Genomic DNA, 21168 nt, shown 5'->3' with positions numbered 1-21168 from the left:
ATGTGATAAGCCACCAATTCTTTTTTCTTTTCTCCCACCTTACAGGAATTATGTTCCTAGCTCCTGTCATGCTGCTAAGGTGTAAGAACTTCACTGGCTTCAAGACAGAACAGTAGCAAAAGTCATTACATTGTCTAGGAAACTGCCACACTTACCACTCTTCTTTTGCCAACAGTGGCACCAGAGAACACCCCAATCTGATTACATCCCTGCAACCCATTGCTGTGACCTGGCTCACACAGTGGGCTGGACCCCCTCAGTCTAACTGTTTCACTGCATGTGCTCAACTAAGCACACAAGAGACTAAATGAGCACGAGCAGGTGGCAGTTTTGTTCGACAACTCATGCTATGCTTCTGTGTCTACTGCTGCTGTGAGGTGGACATGCAAGGGTGGCCGGCCAGGCACAGACCAAGGCGTGAGGGAATATGGAGCAAAAGGCTCCGTCTTTGAACTGGGGCAGTCCACAGAGAACACAGAAATGCAGTTATATGTAGGGCTCATGTATGGCTCGCAGTGGATCTTTGATAGTAAATTACCAGAAGACCTAATAAGTCCAGGTCTTTTCTGTTTACATCAACAGTGAGTATAAAGGGTTCTTACTTGTTTGGGTTAGATGTTAAGTAGTTTTCTTACTATTTCAAATTATTTCCAGCAAAGAAACACGAACCCAATGAAAAAGTCCTTATCTTATTACTGCTTTTAAGTTTCTCTCTCTTCCTTCCATAAGTCATACCTTCTGTAAGTCATACTACTCTGCTTAAGGAACATTGTGAGTTTTAAAGAGTTGGTGAAAATGAGGTAAGTAAAAGTTTTGAGAGTAAGTCACCATCTCCCCTCCATCTCCCCATAAAAAGATCCGTGTTGTTTTAAAATTGAACTAATCACACTTGGAAGGTGGTCAGGCTAGTAGCTAGACAGGGAAGAGGGTGAGCTCCTGCTGCCAGGTAAGTACAGGTGCTACCAGTGCTGGGAGGCCAGAGCTGCATTCTGTGCCTGCAGGTGACCAGGCAGGAGAAGGCAGTGGGGCCAGTTAGGAGACCGTTCCAGTGTCCCGAAGAGCACCGTGGCCTTGGTCATTAGCGCCTGGAGGAAAGGCAACATGGTAGTGGACCTGGGAAGGCTTCTGTAAGAGGATGGTGGGGCTGTCTCACCCAGGGAGTAGACCTCAAAACTCAGTGTACAATGCAGAGGGGCGTGTTTAAAATGCAGATTCTCTGCATCACCCCTGAGATTGATTCAGAAGTTCAGGGTGGACCCAGAGAGAGATTTTTAGCAAGTATCCCAGAAGCTTTCCATGGAAGAGGGCCCGGGACCACTGTGAGGTGGACTAGGAGGATGAGATGGGACTGAAGTCATCTCCGGTAGGTGTCAGAGGTGCATTTCAGAACACCTACAAATTATTAATTCAACTAAATATGGATTAATTTACCTAGAAGTAGACCCAAAATTTGAATGAATAGCACTACTGCTACAAAAGATAGGTGAAAAGGCAGTCCCTGGATGGACAGGGGTGACAGTGATGTGTCCCTGCCAAGGAAGAAACCCTACGGCAGGGTGTCAGCAAGGTGCAGATTCTCTGGGGAGTGGCTGTGCCCAGTGCCTTCCACCCCAACTCCGGGCTCCAGCAGGGATGAGTTCCTGCAGCCCCTGCACTGCGGGAAATAAGCCCTTCCAGAGATGAAAAGCGAAGGGATGGAAAAAACTATTCCATCAAGTAGATTTGAGAAGAAAGCAGATACAGCTCTACTCCTAGCAGACAAACTTTAAAAACAAAGATGGACATTATATTCCACATGTACATTGACCTCAGAAACAAGCAAGCAAACAAAAACCCTTCAACTCTGACAACAGAATGGGGCTACCAGAGGCTGGCTGGGATGAGGGAGGGGCGGACATACAACTGTTCGGGTGTGAAGTTATATATCTGAAACTAAGTGCTGTAAACCATTATCACCTGGATATATTAAGAGACTTAACATGAAACAATCAGAAATATATTTGCTTGAACAGGTAAAATTTATTATCTAAACTAATTTTTTTAACAGTAAGTATCCATAATACTGAGATGGAAAACTTAATAAAATTTTTGATGCTTGAATAATTGGTCAGCCAGTAACATTTATTGATCACACACCATGCGCATGCTGAGAATTCTTTAAAACATTACAGATTTCTAGAAACACAGGAGGGGGCAATGGGGGAGTGGTAAGGGAACTTTGTAATGTTCTGGAATAAAATGGCTAAGTTAAAGAAAAAAAACAGGCATTAGTATAGTAGCAAGTAGGGAAAGAAGATAGGATATGTGAGGATATGTATATTGCTTTTTTAAAATCAAAACTGTACAGTCAGAATTTTTGTACAACAAATACTGATAATTTTCAGAACATAAAACAGACTAAGAATGCCCAAAGGGTTAGTTCTAACTGCCTTATAAGGACTCTATATAGTGGGTCACAATTTTTCCTTGTCAATGACCATACTGTATAGACTAATTTCTAGAGGTAGCCTTAATATGGCTCCCCCTCTTCCCCCCTCCCCGGGGCTGTGGGAATGGGGGGAGGGGGTGGAGCGAGTCAATTTGAAGTAGTACACTGCAAGGTGGAGCAGCAGGTGCGAGAGGAGAGGTCTCCTGCTGCGCCGTGTGCGGGTTAGCTCCCTGGCTGGGGAATCGAACTCAGGCCGCAGCGGTAGCGCTGTGCCAAAGCGCTGAGCTTAACCCCCTAGGCCAAACCAGGGAGGCCCTTAGAGTGGCTTGTTAAAAGGAGCCTTTAACGTTTGGTTTAGAGGCTTCAGGAGAACTACGCACAGCTGCTTCCTTCAGCAAGTCAGGAGGAGACATTGCGATCCTTCCCTCAGTGGTGAGCGCAGACCCCTCGTAGAGGCGCTGAGGGACGAAGGCTTTCTGTGGCACCTCCATGTCTTCATCTGTGACACATGGGGGGCAAAGTATGGGGATTCTCCACTTCTAAATCAAATATTTTTCATCAAATCAGAGGTAAGAAAAACCTACACACCAGAATCATCAGAATAGTACTGATGCTGAAAACATTTCTTTTGTGATGACCTTATGTAAAATCAATATTCAGAAGTTTCTAAACTAGAAATTGAAGTCCGCAGAGTTCTGATGTCCTTATAGAACAATGCACTTAGCGGCTGTGTTCCAGGCACTGGGGAGAAGCAGGTCCTTGACTGTGTCACTGCTGCTGCTTAGTGACAAGAGTTCCTGCTGTGAAAACAATCAGTTCAAAAATAGAAGTCAGGCCAGTAATAATGAGGAATAAGAAGTGAGGTTTTCTTTTAGAAACAAATTGTTTATGTCTCCAGTGACTTCTAAATACTGTACCAGCACATTCATACATTTCTAAATTTTAGTCATGTGCATATGTTTCTATTACTTGAAGTTGGTTGAAAAAATATTTTTTCTATCAATGTACCATCTACTAGTCTATTTATATGGCATTGTAGGGTAAATGGTTTTCAGGCTTTTCTGCCCGCCTGCCATTAGGATTGCCCTGCCTGATGGGGCACCTGCATTTTGTACATTGTTATAAGTTGTGTTGTTTACTTCTGTAGGCCATGGCTGCAGTATTGATATATTCGCCAGGAGAAGCAGAAGCAGGAGAGAAGTGGAGACGGAACGCCAGAGAGCCCAGAGTGAAGACTTGCTGGGGGCTTGGATGACACCCCCGCCCCACCTGGCTGCTGCACTACATGTAAAAGCTCAATAAAAGCCCGAGAAAGCCACCGAGGGCTCCAGGACTCTCCTTTATGTGGTCTGCTCGATCATAGAAATCCAGCTCCATCCCATCCTGCCCCTACAGCATTATCAGTGGCTCAAATAAAGTATGGCCTCCCATGTTTTTCCCCCCTAAAGGTGAAATGTAACATTTGGGGCCAATTATTAAAAACAGAATAAAGAAAAAATAGGAGGCAGCTATAATTAGAAATAATGGAGTTAAGAAAACACTAGAACTGATTTAAAATACAATTGAGGGCCTCAGCAGATAAACACAAGTGCAATGGAGAGAATTAACAGGCTCAAAAACAGTGCAGGAGGACACAAGATTAGAACAATATAGACCAAAAAATTACAAAATAAAGTAGTCTAAGAGCTCGTTGGGACTTCAAAGAAATAACAGCCATATCACGGGGGTCTCAATAGGAGAAGAGAAAGAGAAAAGCATAGAAAAATTATTTGAAGAAATAATTACTGAAAATTGTCTTAATCTGGGTAATGAACTAGACATTGTGATTCAAGAGCACAAAAGAATAACAATATAGGGCCTCCCTGGTGGCTCAGCGGGTTGAGCGCAGCACTGTGAGGCTGTCCGCAGCCTCTGCAGCGCCGATTGGATTCTTGGCTGGCTGGGGAGAAACCCACATGGCTTGACAGACCTCTCCTTTCTCGCCCGCTGCTCCCCTCAGCAGTGTATGTCAGCCAATCTGCCTGTTCTGTTCCCTACGCTGTCTCTGGTGAATCCTCTCACCCTCCCGCGCATCTGGGCTGTGCCCCAGTTCTTGTATAAATAAATAAATCTTTAAAAAAAAAAAAGAGTAACAGTAGACACACACACCAAGGTACATTATATTAAAGCTGTTGAAAACCAAAGACAAGGCAAGAATATTAAAAACATCAAGAGAACCCATAAGGCAACACCAATCAGATTATAAGTGGAGTTTTCAGTAGTATGAATGAGTGGAAGGAGATAAAAAGACTTCCAACCCAGAATCCTTAACCCAGCAAGCAGCTTCGCTGAAAAGGAAACACTGAAATTTATCAACACCAGGCTGTACATGGAAGAAATCAGAGGGGTTATTATAAAGCAAAAAGACAAGGAACACGGAGGGGGCTCCACCTAAATCACTTAACATGGAGTGGGAGGAAGCAGAAAGTAGCACCGTGGCCCATTCCATCCAGTACCAACCCCAGTAGAACTTTCAAAGGAAAAATAGAAGCAACGCATGAGACAGTGGAAATGGAACTTAAACAAAACAAAAGGGCAAGCCCTTATAAAATCCTTACACAATGGCAATGAGCCCTACGCCTCCCGAACCACCTTAAATGTGAATGGCCTGGGCTCAATAGTCAAAAGATGTAAAGTGGCTGAATGGATTTCAAACCAAAGTCCAACATTCTGCTGTTTAAAAGAAACTCACCAACAAGGACAAGGCTAGACTTAAGAGTTAAAGGCTGAAAGACAGTTATACAAGCAAATGGCAAACCCACCCCCCCAAAAAAAAAAATCAGGACCAGCTATAATTACATCTGATAAAACAGGCTTCCAGTTAAAGGTAATGAGAGATAGACAGACACTGTATTAAGGCTCTAATACAACAATGAGTAACACTCACCAATGTATATTCACCAAATGATGGAGCACCAAGATATATAAGATAATAATAGAACTCAAGACAGACATTGTAACAACTCACTATTACTGGGGGACTTTATTACCTCACTGACAACAATGGACATATCAACAAGACAAAGTATAAATAAAGAGACAGTATCTGTGAATGAGCTACACCAAATAGAGCTAATAAATTTCTACTGAACACTCCGCCAGAAAGCCACTACATATGCATTTGTTTTCAAGTGTACATGAACATTTTAAAAAATGGACCATAACCTGAGACACATGTCAATTGTCAATAACACGACAAAGAACAAAATTGTACCTAGTAGTTTCTCTGCCCATCATGCCATAAAATTATAAATCAACAATGAGGAAAAACTATGAATATATAGATAGTGAACAGCATGCTGATAATAGCAAGTGGATAAATGAGGAAATTAAAGTAGAAATTAAAATGCACCCTGAGGCAAATGAAAATGATGGTACAAAACTACCTGAATCTATGGGACATTTTAAGGGGAAAACTGCAATCCCACATTAAGCAGCAAAAAAAATCCCAAATACTCTAATATAGCACCTAAGCAACTTGAAAAAGAGAAACAAGACAGATAGGAAATAAAGAGTAGAAATAAATGAGACAGATCAAAAAGACTATCCCCCAAAAATCAATGAAACTAAGAGCTGGTTCTTTAAAAAGATAAATTAGATAAAATTCTAGCTATGCTAATGACAACACAAACAAACAAAAACAAAAAGAAAATAATCAACAGAACCACAAATAAAAGAGGAGAAATTGCCAGGTAGCACAGAGGTAAAGATCTTGACGAGACTATGAACAACTGTATGCCCATAATTCCATAACCCTGAAGAAATGGATAAGCTTCTAGATCAATACAGTATACCAAAACTAACCAAGGAAGAAACAGATAAAACAAACAGATTACAAGCATTTAAATTGAAACAGAAAAAAAAAAAAAAAAAAAAAACTTCCAAAAAACAAAATCCCAGGACCAGATGGTTTTACAAATGAATGCTATCAAACCTTTAAAGAACTTAATACCCACCTTGCTTAAATAGTTTTTCAAAACACAAGAAGAAATGCTCACTAATGCATTTTACATTGCCAACATTACCTAAACTGAAACCAGACAAAGACAGCAAACTATAAACCAATCTCTCTGATAAACATCAATGCAAAAATCTTCAACACAATACTGACAAATTGAATTCAATAGTATATCACAAGGAGTATACACCATGACCAAGTGGAATTCAGCTCAGGGATGCAAAGAACGTTTAATATATCGACATCAATGAATGTAATACATTATATCCACAAAAGTAAATCAGCAGTTACAGAGAAAGCATTTAATAAGATTCAGCACCCATTATAATAAAGACTAACAAGATGGGGATAGAAGGTAGGTTCCTTCTGTTCCTGTCTATCACAAGCCAACACATGATATTATACTCAACTGTGCAAATCTGAAATCTTCCCTGTTAAGATGAGGAGGAGCAAGACAAAGATGCCCATTGTCACTACGTCTGTTTAACTTCGCTCTTACCAAAAGCTCTAGTACTAGCAGACAAACAAGAAACAAAGAGAATTCAAGTTGGAAAAGAAGTGAAACTATTACTATTCCCAAACGATATTATATTACAGATAGGATATCCTAAAGACTTTTAGTAGAGGCAGGTTACAAAACCAACATACAGAAATCCACAGCCTTTCCATGTACAAACAACTATTAAGAAGCAAGAGATATTGTTTCAAATACCTCAATAAACCTAACAAAGGAGGTGGAAGACCAGTATAATTAGAACTATAAGGCAGAAGAGGACTAGAGGACTTACATAGCAACATAAGGAAATAGATAATCTCATGCTCATGGGTGGGGAGGAGAAACAAAATGATAGACAAATTTTAATTCGGTCCCCATTGAAATATCAGTAACATTTTTTCAAAAAAAAAAACATCGAAATGTATGTGGACCCACAAAAGGATTTGAACTCCAAAGGTAACCCTGAGAAAAAAAGGAGAAAAACAGTTTATCATGTTATCAAACTTTACTATAAGACAACAGCACTAAAACCGGCGTGATACTGGCACAAAAACATACATGTCAGGGCCTCCCCGGCGGTGCAGCGGTTGAGCAGCGCCGGTTGAACCACGGCCTCTGCAGCGCTGGTTCGATCCCCGGCTGCTCCCCGGCCACCGGAGGAGGGTCCCACATGGCACGCAGATCTCTCCTGCCGCCCGCTGCTCCCCTCAGCAGTGTACTCGGTCCTTCTGCCTGCTCTGCTCCCCGCTCTGGCTCTGGTGAATTCTCTCACCCTCCCGCACTTCTGACTGTACCCAGTGCTTGTATAAATAAATAAATAAATAAATAAATAAATAAATAAATAAATCTTTAAAAAAAAAACATACATGTCAGTGAAACAGAATCAGAATCCCAGAAATAAATCCATGTATATCCCAGCACCTACTCAATGATAAAGCAGCTATGAACATAAAATGGGGCCAGGACAGTCTCTATAACAAACCGTGCTGGGAAAACTGGAAGATCAAGATTTAAAATAAAAGACCTCAACAACAAAATGCATAGAAGAAAACATTGGCAAATCATTCCATGATATCAACAATAAAGATATTTTTTGGGTCTTTATCCCCAAAGGGATTAAGATTTAAAAACAAACACAAGTGGAATTACCTCAAGTTAAAAAACCTATGCACAGCAAAAGAAAGTACAGGACAATTAAAAAACCACTCTATTGAATGGGAGAAAATAATTTTATAATATATAATTGCTGAGATTAACATCTAGGGTATATTAAAAAACCTCATACAATTCCACAATAAAAAAACAAATGACCCAACTAATAAATGAGCAGCAGATATGAACAGACAATTCACCAGAAGGCTGAAAAAACATGGAAAAATATTTGTCATAACTTTATATTAAGAGAAATGTAGATTAAAACCACACATGAGTTATCTCACGCCAATGAGAATGGCACGAGAAGATGTGGAGAAAAAAGTGGGAACGCGAACTGGTACAACTATTATGGGAAGCAATTTAATTTACCTTAAAAAATTAAAAATGGAAATATCGTATGACTCAGACATCTCACTCTTGGCCATATAGCCACAGAATATGAAGAAGCCATCACAAAAACCTGTAAGTTGTGCAGTGTTCACAGCAACATATTTACCAGAGCTAGGCATGGAAGCAGCCAACTGTCCACCCATGGACAGTTGGGTCAGGATGATGTGCTATATACACTCCATGGAATATTATACAGCCACGTAAAGGATGAAATGCTGCCATTTTCAACAAAGTGGAGAGGATTTGAGAGAATTATGTGCAGCAAAGTAAGTCAGCACAGTGAAAACAAATACTGGAAATTTATAGAACAAGAATCTGATAGTGTAAAATGAGTTAAAAAAAAAAAAACAACCCAGTGGACATCAACAAACATCCTGAGGGCCCTGAGGTTGAGAGGCAGGGAGAGGAAAGAAATAAGGGAACACAGGATGGTGGTGGGGGAAAAAAATAAACCTTCCATATGGAGTTCTGAGCTAAAAATACACTTGAAAAAATACTTTAAAATACTTGCTATACAGTGTTTTTAAAAATATTTAACATATATTTTAAAGTGCCTGAAAGTTTAATGACAAAAATGAAATGTAATTCTGATGGATTGCGTATCAGATCTTATGAACTTTATAAATGAATGTAAAGATTCCATGTCCTTATAAAACTTAAGGACATAAGCACAGCTACATATAATGGAATGAAGTGAAGAGAAATTTCCATTTCTATCAAGTTGCCTGCCCCCCTATCATAGACAAATTTAGATGAAAACCAAACAGCTATGAAAATAAAATGAAAACTATGTGATGTATACAATACTAAGATATGGAAAAAGAGGCTTGTGCTGGGAAGGGAGGGGACCCAAGTCGACACATGGCGTCAATTCCTGTTTGAATGAAACAAATGCCATTTATTCTTGCCAAACAGAAAAGAGATGACCTTTCAAACATTCTGGTTGGGATTTTTCTCTATCGATCTTAATGATATGAATCTAAAATATACCATGTAGCACATGGCTAAAAAATTTTAGAAACGAAATTTTTGAAAATACAAGAGAGACATACTGATCTTAAACGGATTAAACATTAGTTTTTCAACTGAAATTTACTTTCCTGTCCTAAAAATCTCTTATACACAACTGGTGTCAAAATGGTTTTTATTGAAACAGAGTAAAATTTTTCAAATGGTGATGAAAGAATGATGTCACATTTTTATATTTAATATATATGTTTATAATTTTAACTTATTTTGCAATTCCCAAATTAGATGTAACGAGATATTTCTTGGAGGCTGGAACTGCATATAACACAGGTCTGTTTGGGAACCCACTGAGGACTGATTTATCCAAAGTGATAAGTACAATATGGTCTGCACGAGTCTTGTGGTACGACGTCATAAATACTTCGAGAGAATAAAGTATGATCATCATCTCCCCCAGCTGATTTCTAGGGGAACCTGTTAAAATACACAGCCTTGGGAAACATACTCTTTGCCCCAAAAGCTCCCGAGATCTGAACTTTAGGTGTCACCTACACGTGGGTGCTGACACCACCATCCCTGTGGAGACATGGAAATGCCTAATTACTCTCACATAGTTCCAGCTGGTAGTCTCTCTCCTGGCCTTCTTCCCAAACAAGCTTGGCATTAAGAAAAGCCAAATTATTTTAAGATAGATTTGAGCTGTTAAATCCCGTCCCACATGAGGTGGAAGAGATAAACCAGGTCTCTTAAATATATCCACGAAACCCAGATGGATGACAAGATCCCCACAAAGCCAGATCCACAGCAGTGCAAACTGTGAATGGATTATGGGAAGGAGGTTTTCCTTCAGCCGCCAGCACGCTCCATCTGGGTCAGTCCAGGTGAGCTGAAGCTGTGCGACTTGGTGTCCTCTGTGGGATCCACCTGCCATGCCTCCAAGCCACGCCACGTGCTGGGGGTAGGCGTGTGCCAGGACCCTGCTTGCTTCATTGAGAACTATGCTCACCCCAGTTATACTCACAGGTGAGCCTGTTATACCCGGGGCCCTCTGCATTGCCCTCTTAACTTGACCACCCTAAGACACTGGGCCCTTGTGACTCACCTTGTCCTCAATCCCATTTCCTTTCACAACTCTTCTTATTTCAAGTTTTGAATAGATAATATGGTCACATGGCTGACGACTGAAAAAGTCGAAAGTGTTATGCAGAGAATTATCTTCCCCTTCCCATCTCCCAGTCTCCTTGCTCCTCTCTTCTCAGGCAACTGCTGTTACTCCTGGGGTACCCTTCCAGAGAGTGGCTCACAAGCCCCGCTCTCCCACCCACACACCTTTTAAAAGAAGCCTTAGCAGACACACAGCACCTTTGTGTACATACAAGCTCTTCCTTGTGGCTGTGTGTGTGTGTGCAGCGTGTGTGTAGGGAGGTTAGTACACTGCTTCATTCTCTGTGGTACTATTTCAAACACTGGTTAGGATATTACTCCAGCAATCTCGATGATATGGATTTAAAATATACCATGTAGCACATGGCCACAATATTTTTTTTAAAGATTTATCTATATATGCACACAAGAGCTGGGGTATAGGCCAGAGGTGCAGGAAGGTGAGAGGATTCACCAGAGACAGAGTGGGGAACAGAACAGGTGGACTGACTGAAATACACTGCTGAGGGGAGCAGCAGGTGAGACAGGAGAGGTCTGCTGCGCCATGTGAGTAGCTCCCTGGCCGGCCAGGGATTGAACTAGTGTTGCAAAGGTTCCGGATAGCTTCATAGAGCTGTGCTTAACACCCTGTGCCACCAGGGAGGCCCATGGCTAAAATATTTTAGAAGCAAATAAAATTTTCAAAATACTTCCAAGTTCTGTTATGTGAATCTGTCACAATGTTTTTGACAAGGGCACGCCTGCTGACCACGTAGGTTGTGATCAGTGTTACAAAAAAAAAAAAAAAAAAAAACTCTGCTCATAAGACTTTTCCCAATTATGTGATCATATCTGTAGAATAAACCCTGAAGATAAAAAAAAAAAAAAAAGGAATTCCTGGTTCAAAGATATAATTTTGAATTCTGAAATTTGCTGTCATGGCCATCCCAATGGAGGAGCCAGTTTCACCTGCCCATCGTGCATGGTGTCAGTTTCTCCTAATTCTCACCAATCCATCATGCCTGTGTGGGATGCAACTATGGGTCTTTTAGACACAAATGTTTGGGCCTGATACATACATGAAAAAAAAAATGTCATTTCCTTAAAATGCCACATTTACTTGACTTCTAGAAGATTACAGGGTCCTGCTTCTCTAGCTGCATCTTAACCTCCAGGGCTTGCTTTTTCTCAAGCATCTCCCTGAGGTCCAAAGCGGGGCATGGGCGGGGCATGTCTTCTCCATCACTTCTTACATGGTCTCAGTCTCCCAGCTGGACAGACCACCCTTGTGCTTACAACGTCTCGATTCCTTCCTTCCAGTCTGGAACTCTCTTCCAAACTTTACACTTGGAAGTCAACTAGGTACATAAATAAACAACATGTCCCAAACCAAATCTCTGATCTTCCCACTCAAACTTATTCCTCCCCTTATCCCTCAAGAGCAGCAGGAGGCGCTTAGGCTGTTCGTGTGTGTGTGTGTGGGGGGGGGATCAGTGCTCTTATGGAAGAGACTCCAGAGTGTTCCTTAGCCCCTCTGCCATGTGAGGGCAGAGCGACACCCTCTTCATGTACCGGGAAGTGGGCCCTCCCCAGGCACCACATCAAACTGTCGGCACCGTTCTCTGGCAATGCACGGCTTTTAGAAATATGAGGGATAAAATTCTGTTGTTTATTAAGCTGTCCAGCCTGTGGATTGTGCCAGAGGTGCCCAAAAAAGGACTAAGATGCCATCTACTGTGATCTCATGCTCACCACCTTCAAAATCACCTTCTGCCTATTCTGAAATTTCAGGCATTCACCCACCATTGCTGGGACTAGCAGTTCAACCTGGAGGGCAAAGGAGAGAGGCGCCTGTCCCCAACTATTTCATGATCCCACTACCTACAGTGATCAAGACATCGGCACAACTTGAAACAAAGGCTTTATAGGGGAAGGAGTTTGGGAAATGCTAAGTTAAGCTGGAGGAGTTAGCATGTGAGTGTGGCCTGGGAATCTCCAAAGGAGAGTAAGTGGTGTCATGAAAACCTGCTGAAATCCTTCGCATGACCAGTGTTCCTCGAATCAGAATGCAGAAAGTATTGGTCTGGAAAATCGACCCCAAGCCCTGATCCTTGAATGACAAGGCCTCCATCATTTGACCCAATCAGTATTTCTACCCCTTATTTCTCTGCTTCCTGAAGCAAAGGTTTCCCTATGGTGAGGATAAATGGGTTGTCATTGAATTATGGTTCTCAGTTTTAATAAACAATATAATAAAAGTGATAATAGTGAAGTTCTTTTTTATGGGGTGCCAGAATTGGAAGAAGCCAGACTCCTCCCAGGCAGGGCACCTGCAGAAATGACCTTGAGAGCCATTGTTTATTTTTTTTATTTTTTTAACAGTTTAAAAAAAAATTTATTTATCTATGCATACAGAGCTGGGATGTAGGCCAAAGGTGCAGGGGGCAAGAGGATTCACCACAGACAGAGAGGGGAGCAGAACAGGCAATCTGACTGACCGAAATACACTACTTAGGGGAGCAGGGGGCAAGACAGGAGAAGTTTGCTGTGCCATGTGGGTAGCTCCCTGGCTAGCCAGAGAATCGAACTCCTGCCACAGTGGCTGGTGATAGATTGATACCATTGTCTTTAACCCCTGCACCACTAGGGAGGCCCCAAGAGTTGTTGTTTAATGAAAAGCAATACTTTGAGATTCTGTGAGTTTACAGAAGGGGAAGGAGGAAGTGATGGGAAAGCAGTTTTGGAGTTTGCCTACAGAGCAGATGCAGCAGGAAGGCCAGGCATGCACTCCAGTTTCCTGCCCCTTCATTCATGATACTGGGGAAGTTTCACCAGTCAAAGCTACCTCAGGAGGAAGGCACACGTTGGGGGCAGCGTGCGCTCTCAATCAGTCACAGGGGCCTGGGTGCATGGCCTGGCATTATAGGGGGCTCCAAGTTTAATTTTGTAATCTTTTAAAATAACTGAATGATGGCGGCCTCATCATTCAAGCCATTCCAGAATTCCTACTTATGCAATTGATCTTCGGTCACAGCACTTTTCCGTTTAAAATCACCCATGGGGCCATCAGGGAATGATGTGATCCCCTGTTACTTAGCAGGAGGAAAATGAGGCCAAGCGGGGTCAAGTGACTAAGCCACGGTCACACAGCAAGACCTGCAACAAGCACCCGAGCATCAGGACCCCCAAGGAACACGTCTGAACAGAGAGGAAATATCCTGACATGAATGGAAATGGAAGTTACAGGCTCCCAGGTTCCTTTTGCAAACATTTTCAAGCAGAACACTGTGAAGTGCTCTCAGAATGAAGTTTACAGTGAACCTGTGTTGACTGTCTTGGGCAAGGTAATAATGTGGAGAACCCAGTGATGGATAGTGACGGGCTCTTTATCTGCTCACTGCAGCTCCTGAGAACACTCTGACATCGGACAAGTTTGCAAAATCAAAAAACGTCTTGGCAATTTGAACAATCAAATCCAGGTCATGCGGGTCGGGGCTGACATTCTGCTTTTTCTCCCCATATGGGAGCACTGCAGGCTCTCGTCTGCTTGTAGGTAAGATAAATCTATCAAGCCTGGCCACAGGGGAGATGCCAACTGCTCAGCAGACTAGAGGCAGCAAATTAAGAGGGGGAAAAAAAGTGTACAAATATACAGTCAAAAATACAGTACGCATTAGCAGTAGGAAGTGAAGTTGATAGAAAGGAGGTGGAATTAAACTGTTAACCCTGGGAAGGGGATCTGAGCAGGCAGAGCAAGGCCATCAAGTGTGCAAGTTAAGGGTCCTCCAGACTTTAAGGCTCCTGGGGAATCACCCCACTGAACTGCAGCGTCATAATAAACACCTCTCAAGATGACCCTCGGCCGTCAAAGGTGCAAGTTATTACCGGCAACCCAAATTTAAGCACACAGGGATGTATAGCATCCATTATAGAAAATTTTCCATTAAACTGATTAAATGAAGGGTATGGAAAGCTCTCATCCTTTGGAAAGTCATCTTACTCATCTCCCTTTGTGCAGGAACCACGCGACTCTGCTGTGTGCGGGAATCCCTCAGCGCTTCCAGAAAAGTGGCTTCTGTTTAAATAGGTCTGGCGTGGCCAGGGTTTTCTTTCATATGGGGCCTGATCCCAAAGAGTGTAGAGCCAATTCTTCCGCCCCCTCGGGGCGTGCAGGTATGCCCATCTCTGCACTGGACCTGCCCTCACCTAACACTGTCCCGGCCCCCTGAGGGGCAGCCTCCAGCAAGGAGTCCCCCAAATATCTTGATTCGTTCCTTCCTCTTACTTGTCATTAATTTCACATTTTAAGTTAAATTTAAATTTAGCAGCAATTTGACTTTTATCAGGATTCTGTGTAGTTGTCACCAATTCCCTGTCTCCAGGGCAGTTACTTTCAACTCCTTCAGCTGAGCTTATTTCCTTGTTCGGTGTTTGTATGGATTTTTCCAAGGACATGCTTATATTGTGGAGGTGCTTTTTCAAGCATTACCTACTGAACTCCCCATATGAAGGAGAAGAATTTCACTATTTTTAACCTTCCACCATGAAGGCACATGTAATCTCATGGCCATTTGGGGTTTAACTTTTTGAGTCCAGCTTTCAGATGGTTCTCTTTCATCCCTATCTTCACCCCAACTTCGAGAGCACATGAAACCACCCAGCTGGGAAGTGGGGTGGGGCGATTGCAGTGTTACCTACATTGCCGATTGGTTCCCACACGCCCACTGGCTGCAGGTTCCAATCTCTGGCGTCATCTACTTCAATCATCACAGTTCAGCTGGTTTTTCAGTTTCCAAAATGATGTTGTTCCCATTTTTTCTTTGCCCTTATGGGTTTATGCCTTTACCAAAAGCCCTTACTGTCATTTTAACTGTCATTTTAAATGAGGCTTCGGAAGGCAATAGAGATTAAATGCATGTGTTAATTCACTGTCTTTGACAGGAAGTATGTCATTGATTTTTCTCCTTTCCAGAGAACAAATTATTTTCCTTTTTAAATCACCTGATAAAAACGACCAGCTCCAGAAAGCTAAGGAGCTTGGGTTTCCTATCATTTCTGAAGCAGATCAATTCAGTGACTAGAAAGGAAATTAAAATTCAAAGACAGCATGCCATTTTTGCCGCTGAAAGAGAGATATCAGAAAGTGGAAAAGGGCTTTCCCCTGAAAGAATCTCACCTTTTATCAACTTTTAAAAAAAGAACTTTCGAGCCCAAAGCAACACTGGAGCAAGGCAAGTTCAAATAAGCAGTGTTGGGAAAGCTGGTCAGCCACATGCAAAAGAATGAAACCAGACCACTATCTCACACCATATGCAAAAAATAATCCAGAATGGATTAAAGACTTCATTATAAGACCCGAAACCATAACATGTACAGGACAAAACAGGTGCTAAACTCCTTAGCTCCTTCACACCGGGCCTTGGAGAAGGGTCAGGGACTCAACTCCAACAGCAAAACAAAAGCAAAAACAAACAAATGGGACCACATCAAACTAAAAAGCCCCACACAGTGAAAGAAACATGCACCAAAGCAAGATGACTTCCTAGTGAACGGAGGGTCTCTGTACCTCACGTGTCTGACAAGGGGCTAATATCCCAAGGGTATAAAAAAATACACAAAGCTCATAAAAACCACCTGAGTTTAAACTGGGCAGAGGATTTGAAGAGACGCTTCTCCAAAGATGACATACGTATGGACAACAGGCACGGGAGGAGATGCTCCTCGTCTCCTATTAGGGAAAAGCAAATCAAAACAACGAGGTCTCACCTCCCACCTGTGCTACTGAGAAACACCCGTGGTGGAGAGCAGGGGAGGGGGGCCTGGCGCATCGGTGCATGCTTTAGAGAAAGCAGGATGGAGAGCCCTTATGAAAATTGAAAATAGAAATTCCATGTGAAGCAGTCCACTTCTGGGTTATTTACCCCTCAAATACAAAAACACTAATTTGAAGTGATATCTGTGCCCCCACGCTTGCCGCAGCACTATCTACACTAGCCCACATCTGGAAAGAACCTAAGTTGCCCATCAACAGATGATTAGATAAAGAAGATGTGAGCGTACACACAACAGAATGCTGCTCAGCTCTAAAAACAAGCTGAAACCCTGCTGTGGTCAGCAGCACAGACCCAGGAGTATCATGCTTAGTGAAATAAGCCAGACCCAGAGGACAAACCCTGTATAATTTCATTCGTGTGCGGCATGCACAGAAATCAAACAAACACAAAAACAAGCATAAATTTTCAGACTGTAAGACCAATTTAGGGGCTACCAGAAGGGCCAGGAAAAGGGAGGAAAAGACGGCAGGGATGTCAGGTAACAAGGGTCAACTGTTTGGTGAAGGGCAGGATGGGGCTTCAGGCAGCGACGTTAATGCGGTATATACATACGCTGAATCTGCAACTCACACGCTGTCCCGCTGCAGTGTCACTTCATATAAAAACTGACGTCTGTTAGGATGCTTCTCTCTGCAGATTCCTGCCAGTGCTCCTTCCCCATCACCTGCCATTCCTTGACAGAGAGCCAGCATGGGGATACTCTGAGGGTCTGGGTGCATCTGCCCCACCAGGTTTTCATACCTGTGTTGTTGTTGTCCCTCCCTAGTGTGGGGGAGGTGTAATCTGTGCTTAGATGTTTAATTTGCTCTTTCAGCTTCTGTCCCAGAGTGGCTAACAGAAGTAAGGAGATGACTCCTTTTAATTGAAAGTTAATTACTTATATTTTGATTTTGCTTTTTCAGGTTCTATTCCAGGAAACCCAAGGAGTGCCTGCTTGGTGGTTAACAAGAGATGACTCCTTTTGCTTAAAAGTTAACTTTTATTCTGTCAGTTGCTGTACAGAATACACTGCTGAGGGGAGCAGTAGGTAAGGCAGGAGAGGTCTGCTGCCATGTGGGTGGCTTCCTGGCCGGCCTGCTGGGCCGGGGGATCGAACTCCTGTTGCCAATAGTTGATAGTGCTGATATTTAACCCCTTGCACTAGGGAGGTCCACTACTCATCTTTCCGATGTATACAACTTACGAGACCCACTCACCCCACCTTGCTCCTGAATGACTGTCCATTTTGCTGAACTACTGACCTCTGACTCCTGCCCTGTCCTCAGCACCCTTTCACTTCCTCACCCCAAAGCTGGGTTCTCCATGACACAACTTCCGTGCCCAGCTGTTCAGTGGAAAACACTCCTCTCCTGAGTTTCTCCAACTGCAACAGCATTCTGCATTACGTTGGAAGAAAGGGCCCTTTCCTTTTTTGCGGGTCAAATATTTCATGGCTGTACTTGCTCCCTACTTTCCTCAATTCTTTTGCCCTTAATCCCCATCTCACATTTACTGTCCTTCCTTCTCTGCACTGGCTCTGTTCATAGCCCAGGTACGTGGCTTTCTTATTTAAGTTTCCCTTTACCCCGCCAGCCCTCTGGGCTGCCACGCACTCTTCCTAAGAGTGGGCTAGGCAGCCTGCCCCAAAGGCCATCCCCCTGCTTCCCACCTCTCTGTAGGACCTTGTCTCAGCATCCCTCTCCTGCCCACTGGAACCTGTCCAAATGGGGTGCCCTTTTGAAAACATGACTCCAGGTGGAAGTGTAACTCCTAGTTTTTACTTCATTGCTTAAACCTTAATTGAAGGTTTATCTAAAAAGAATACAAGTCTTTGTTTAAAAGTCTAAAATACTTCTACAGTGATCCCTTCTTGCAGCCCTGGGGTGACATACATCTTAGTTTTGTCACTGCCAGATTCAAGTTCTGCAGGCAGAATAACAACTGCTTATCAGAGTAAAATCTTTATGCAAATGTTGTTGAGCCCATTACCAATTAGCAACTCTCCATATGACTAAAGGCTATCTGCCCTACCGATAACTGCAAACATGAGAAACAAAAAGATCAAGGGACTCTAAAATAAGTGCTTGGGATAACAGAAGGCTGTGCAGGCGTCAGCAGTAACTGAAACCAAAAGACAACCATTACTTGCTTCTAAAGAACTTTAAACCCAGAGCGACCTGAACCATTACACAGTGGTTATTCTTTCTTCCCCCTAAATGAAACCCTTAACAGACAGGATCCTTCAGCTTTTTAAATACAAACAAGTACAGCCCTTACTAAAGTCAAACAGTAGAACAACGTAAAGCTGCATTAGGCTAGAAATGATCAAGTTTCACACACCAATGAAGTTGCAAAGAACTGACAATAACTCAAACTGCTAAATTAACAAACAGTTCTCCGATAAATGTAGTTTCAGATTCTAATCGCTTGCACTTCTCAGTGATATACGTGCTTCACAACACCGAATATGTAAGAAAAGTCACATCATATTTAGTCAGTTCATGTTTGAGAGCCTGTGTGTATAGATGTCGGGACAGACATCAGGGTAACGCAGGCGGTCTCCATGCGGGAGGAGCTTACCATCCTGTTTGGTAATAAAACACACAGAAACTCCAGCAGCCCTGTCAGCTGAAGCAAATACATGATGGTTTGCAGAGCTGAAAAGAATGGCAGATAACATAAATCCTGGAATGATAAAACCTCCTGAAAGCCTGTTGAGATGAAAAGCAGCACAGACTGGCAGAGAGGAGGGAGGAGGCTGTCCGGCCAGAGGGAAACTTGCAAGCCTCTGCCTAAGTAGAAGCACACGGGCTGGGCAGCCCAGGCGAGGCGATGGCCAGTGTCACTTCCTTTCCTTCCTCACTCTCCATAGCCTCTCAGCCTGCCCTGGAATGTTCTCTGCACACAGCTATCAGCTACAGTGCTTATCACCTGCAGGCTCAATCCCTCCCTGTTCTGCATAAAAGCAATAGCTCCCCACTACTCCCCACTCCCAAACCCTCCCAGGCAGCCTAGCAACGCCCAGCCCAGTAAGCACTCACAACATTTACTGTCCATGCTTCCTTCCTTATCTCCTGTTTGATTGGAAGATTCTAGAAGGCCAAAACCAATCTTGTTTATTTTTTAACTTTTAGTATGTAATAGCTCTAACAAGTACGTTATGCATAAAAGTGAGTCAAAACTTTTATAAAATGGATGATTTAATTAACAGATTTTACAGAATATTGACAAGATGGGCGGGCCTGTTGGTAGATAACCCTATAGACTGTATAATAAGCTAGTGGATGGCTTTGTGTAGGACGGTGATAAGGGGAAAATGGTGTCTGAAATAACTTAGTTGTGGTTGTAGGGACTCCTGGCCCAGAAATGACTAGAAGTAGAAAGATGACTTTGGTAATAAAAATTTTGGTAACAAGATAAGGATTTGAGTCTGTGGATTAGTCACTAGTGTGATTCCTTCAATGAACACTAAAAAAAAAAAAAAAAAAGAAAAGTGTCACGTACATCCTTGTCCTCAATCTACTTCAAGTGAGTTCATTTCTGAGATGAGAGATTCTTTTTTTCAGGCATGAAATAGCTGTCTTTTAATTTTAGAGGACAGCAACCAAAAAAACCTTACTAATTAAGGACAGATAGTCTTACTTATGTAGAGCTTACAATTATTCTTCCGTATCAGTGCCCACAGTTTGAAAATGGAAAAAAACAAAACACCTCCATGGTCTGTCCTTAGTACCATGCAGAGCACTCGGGCTTTGGTGTTATCACAGCTAAAATTCATTAGATGGTTGTTTATGAGAGAGGATCCTACCACCGAGTGTAACATTTGGACACTCCACGAATGCATTCACCAGCACGAAGATGCCAGCGCAGCCAGTGGCAGGAGGTGGTGACTGTGCCCCTCTCCCTTCTGAGGGCCCCTTCTTTCTGCCTGCTCAGGCTCCTCCTTTCCTGCGTGTACTAGCAAGTCACCACGACTGCAGGGCTCGCAGCACAGGAGACACTGAGAGAAGGGTCAGTTCAGAGTGTCTGGAGCTTGGCCACTCATTAGAAACACCCGGGAGCCATGAACAGCCCCCTGTTCACGGACACCCCTCCACGCCCGCCCCTTCCCACTCCCTGTGTAAGCGCGTTACCCAGACTTGAGAACCAGTGAATTAGTCATTTCCTTTAGCCACACAAAAACATTTTTTTCATGTTTGATATTCTCTATGTAGTATGAAAAAGATGAAACAAAATAAGGGCAACATACACGATGCCTCTGATGATACCTGAAAGACAAGAAACTTTCACTTACCCGCCTTCTGACAATGGACGATCTTGTCGTACACGGCGTCTGCGTTTTCTATCAGAGCCTTAAGGGACTGGAGCATCTACAAAGAGAACATCGAGCCGTGAGCTGACCTGGACAACCAGACACCAGGCCCGTTGCATGAGGCTCTGCCACAGCGCAGGCTGAGGTGACAGGCAAAGTACTTTTAATGTGGCTTCTCTGAGTTCCTGGACCCAGTTCCAGGGGAGTGTCTCAGACTCCAGCTGGGTGTCACAAACCCCCTCCACTCTGCTGCTGTCCACCTGAGACAGCGTCTGGCCACCATCAGGCTCAGTCTCCCAAGACATCCCCATGCCAGATCCCAGCCACAAGCCCCGGCTGCTCCCTGCTCTTCTCCCTGTTCTTCTCACCGACTGGCTGTAAATTGGTTTGTAGGAATTTGCTCGAGCGGGACGCAGACCTCAGGACACCGTCTGCTCCTGAGATGACTGGCTTATTAGGAAGGAC

The 21168-nt window shown here is 43.1% G+C and overlaps 1 protein-coding gene and 1 long non-coding RNA gene across 2 annotated transcripts in view; one reads left to right on the top strand and one right to left on the bottom strand.

Moving 5' to 3' along the window:
- PLCL2 (phospholipase C like 2) overlaps positions 1-21168 on the bottom strand; it is a 155552-nt gene that overhangs the window by 16200 nt on the left and 118184 nt on the right. Inside the window, 1 exon segment of the mRNA XM_037524812.2 lies at positions 20686-20761. Coding sequence (XP_037380709.2) covers positions 20686-20761 — 76 coding nt within the window.
- On the top strand, positions 301-3679 carry LOC129145106 (uncharacterized). The gene is made up of 3 exons (XR_008550178.1): positions 301-581; positions 2787-2997; positions 3576-3679. It is a non-coding gene; the product is annotated as an uncharacterized LOC129145106 (long non-coding RNA).

The sequence above is a fragment of the Talpa occidentalis genome, unplaced genomic scaffold, assembly GCF_014898055.3.
Source record: "Talpa occidentalis isolate TD23 unplaced genomic scaffold, MPIMG_talOcc4v2.1 talOcc4.10, whole genome shotgun sequence".
Lineage (NCBI taxonomy): Eukaryota > Metazoa > Chordata > Mammalia > Eulipotyphla > Talpidae > Talpa > Talpa occidentalis.
The sequence above is the reverse complement of the archived record's forward strand: the minus strand, read 5'-3'. Positions and strand labels throughout refer to the sequence as shown.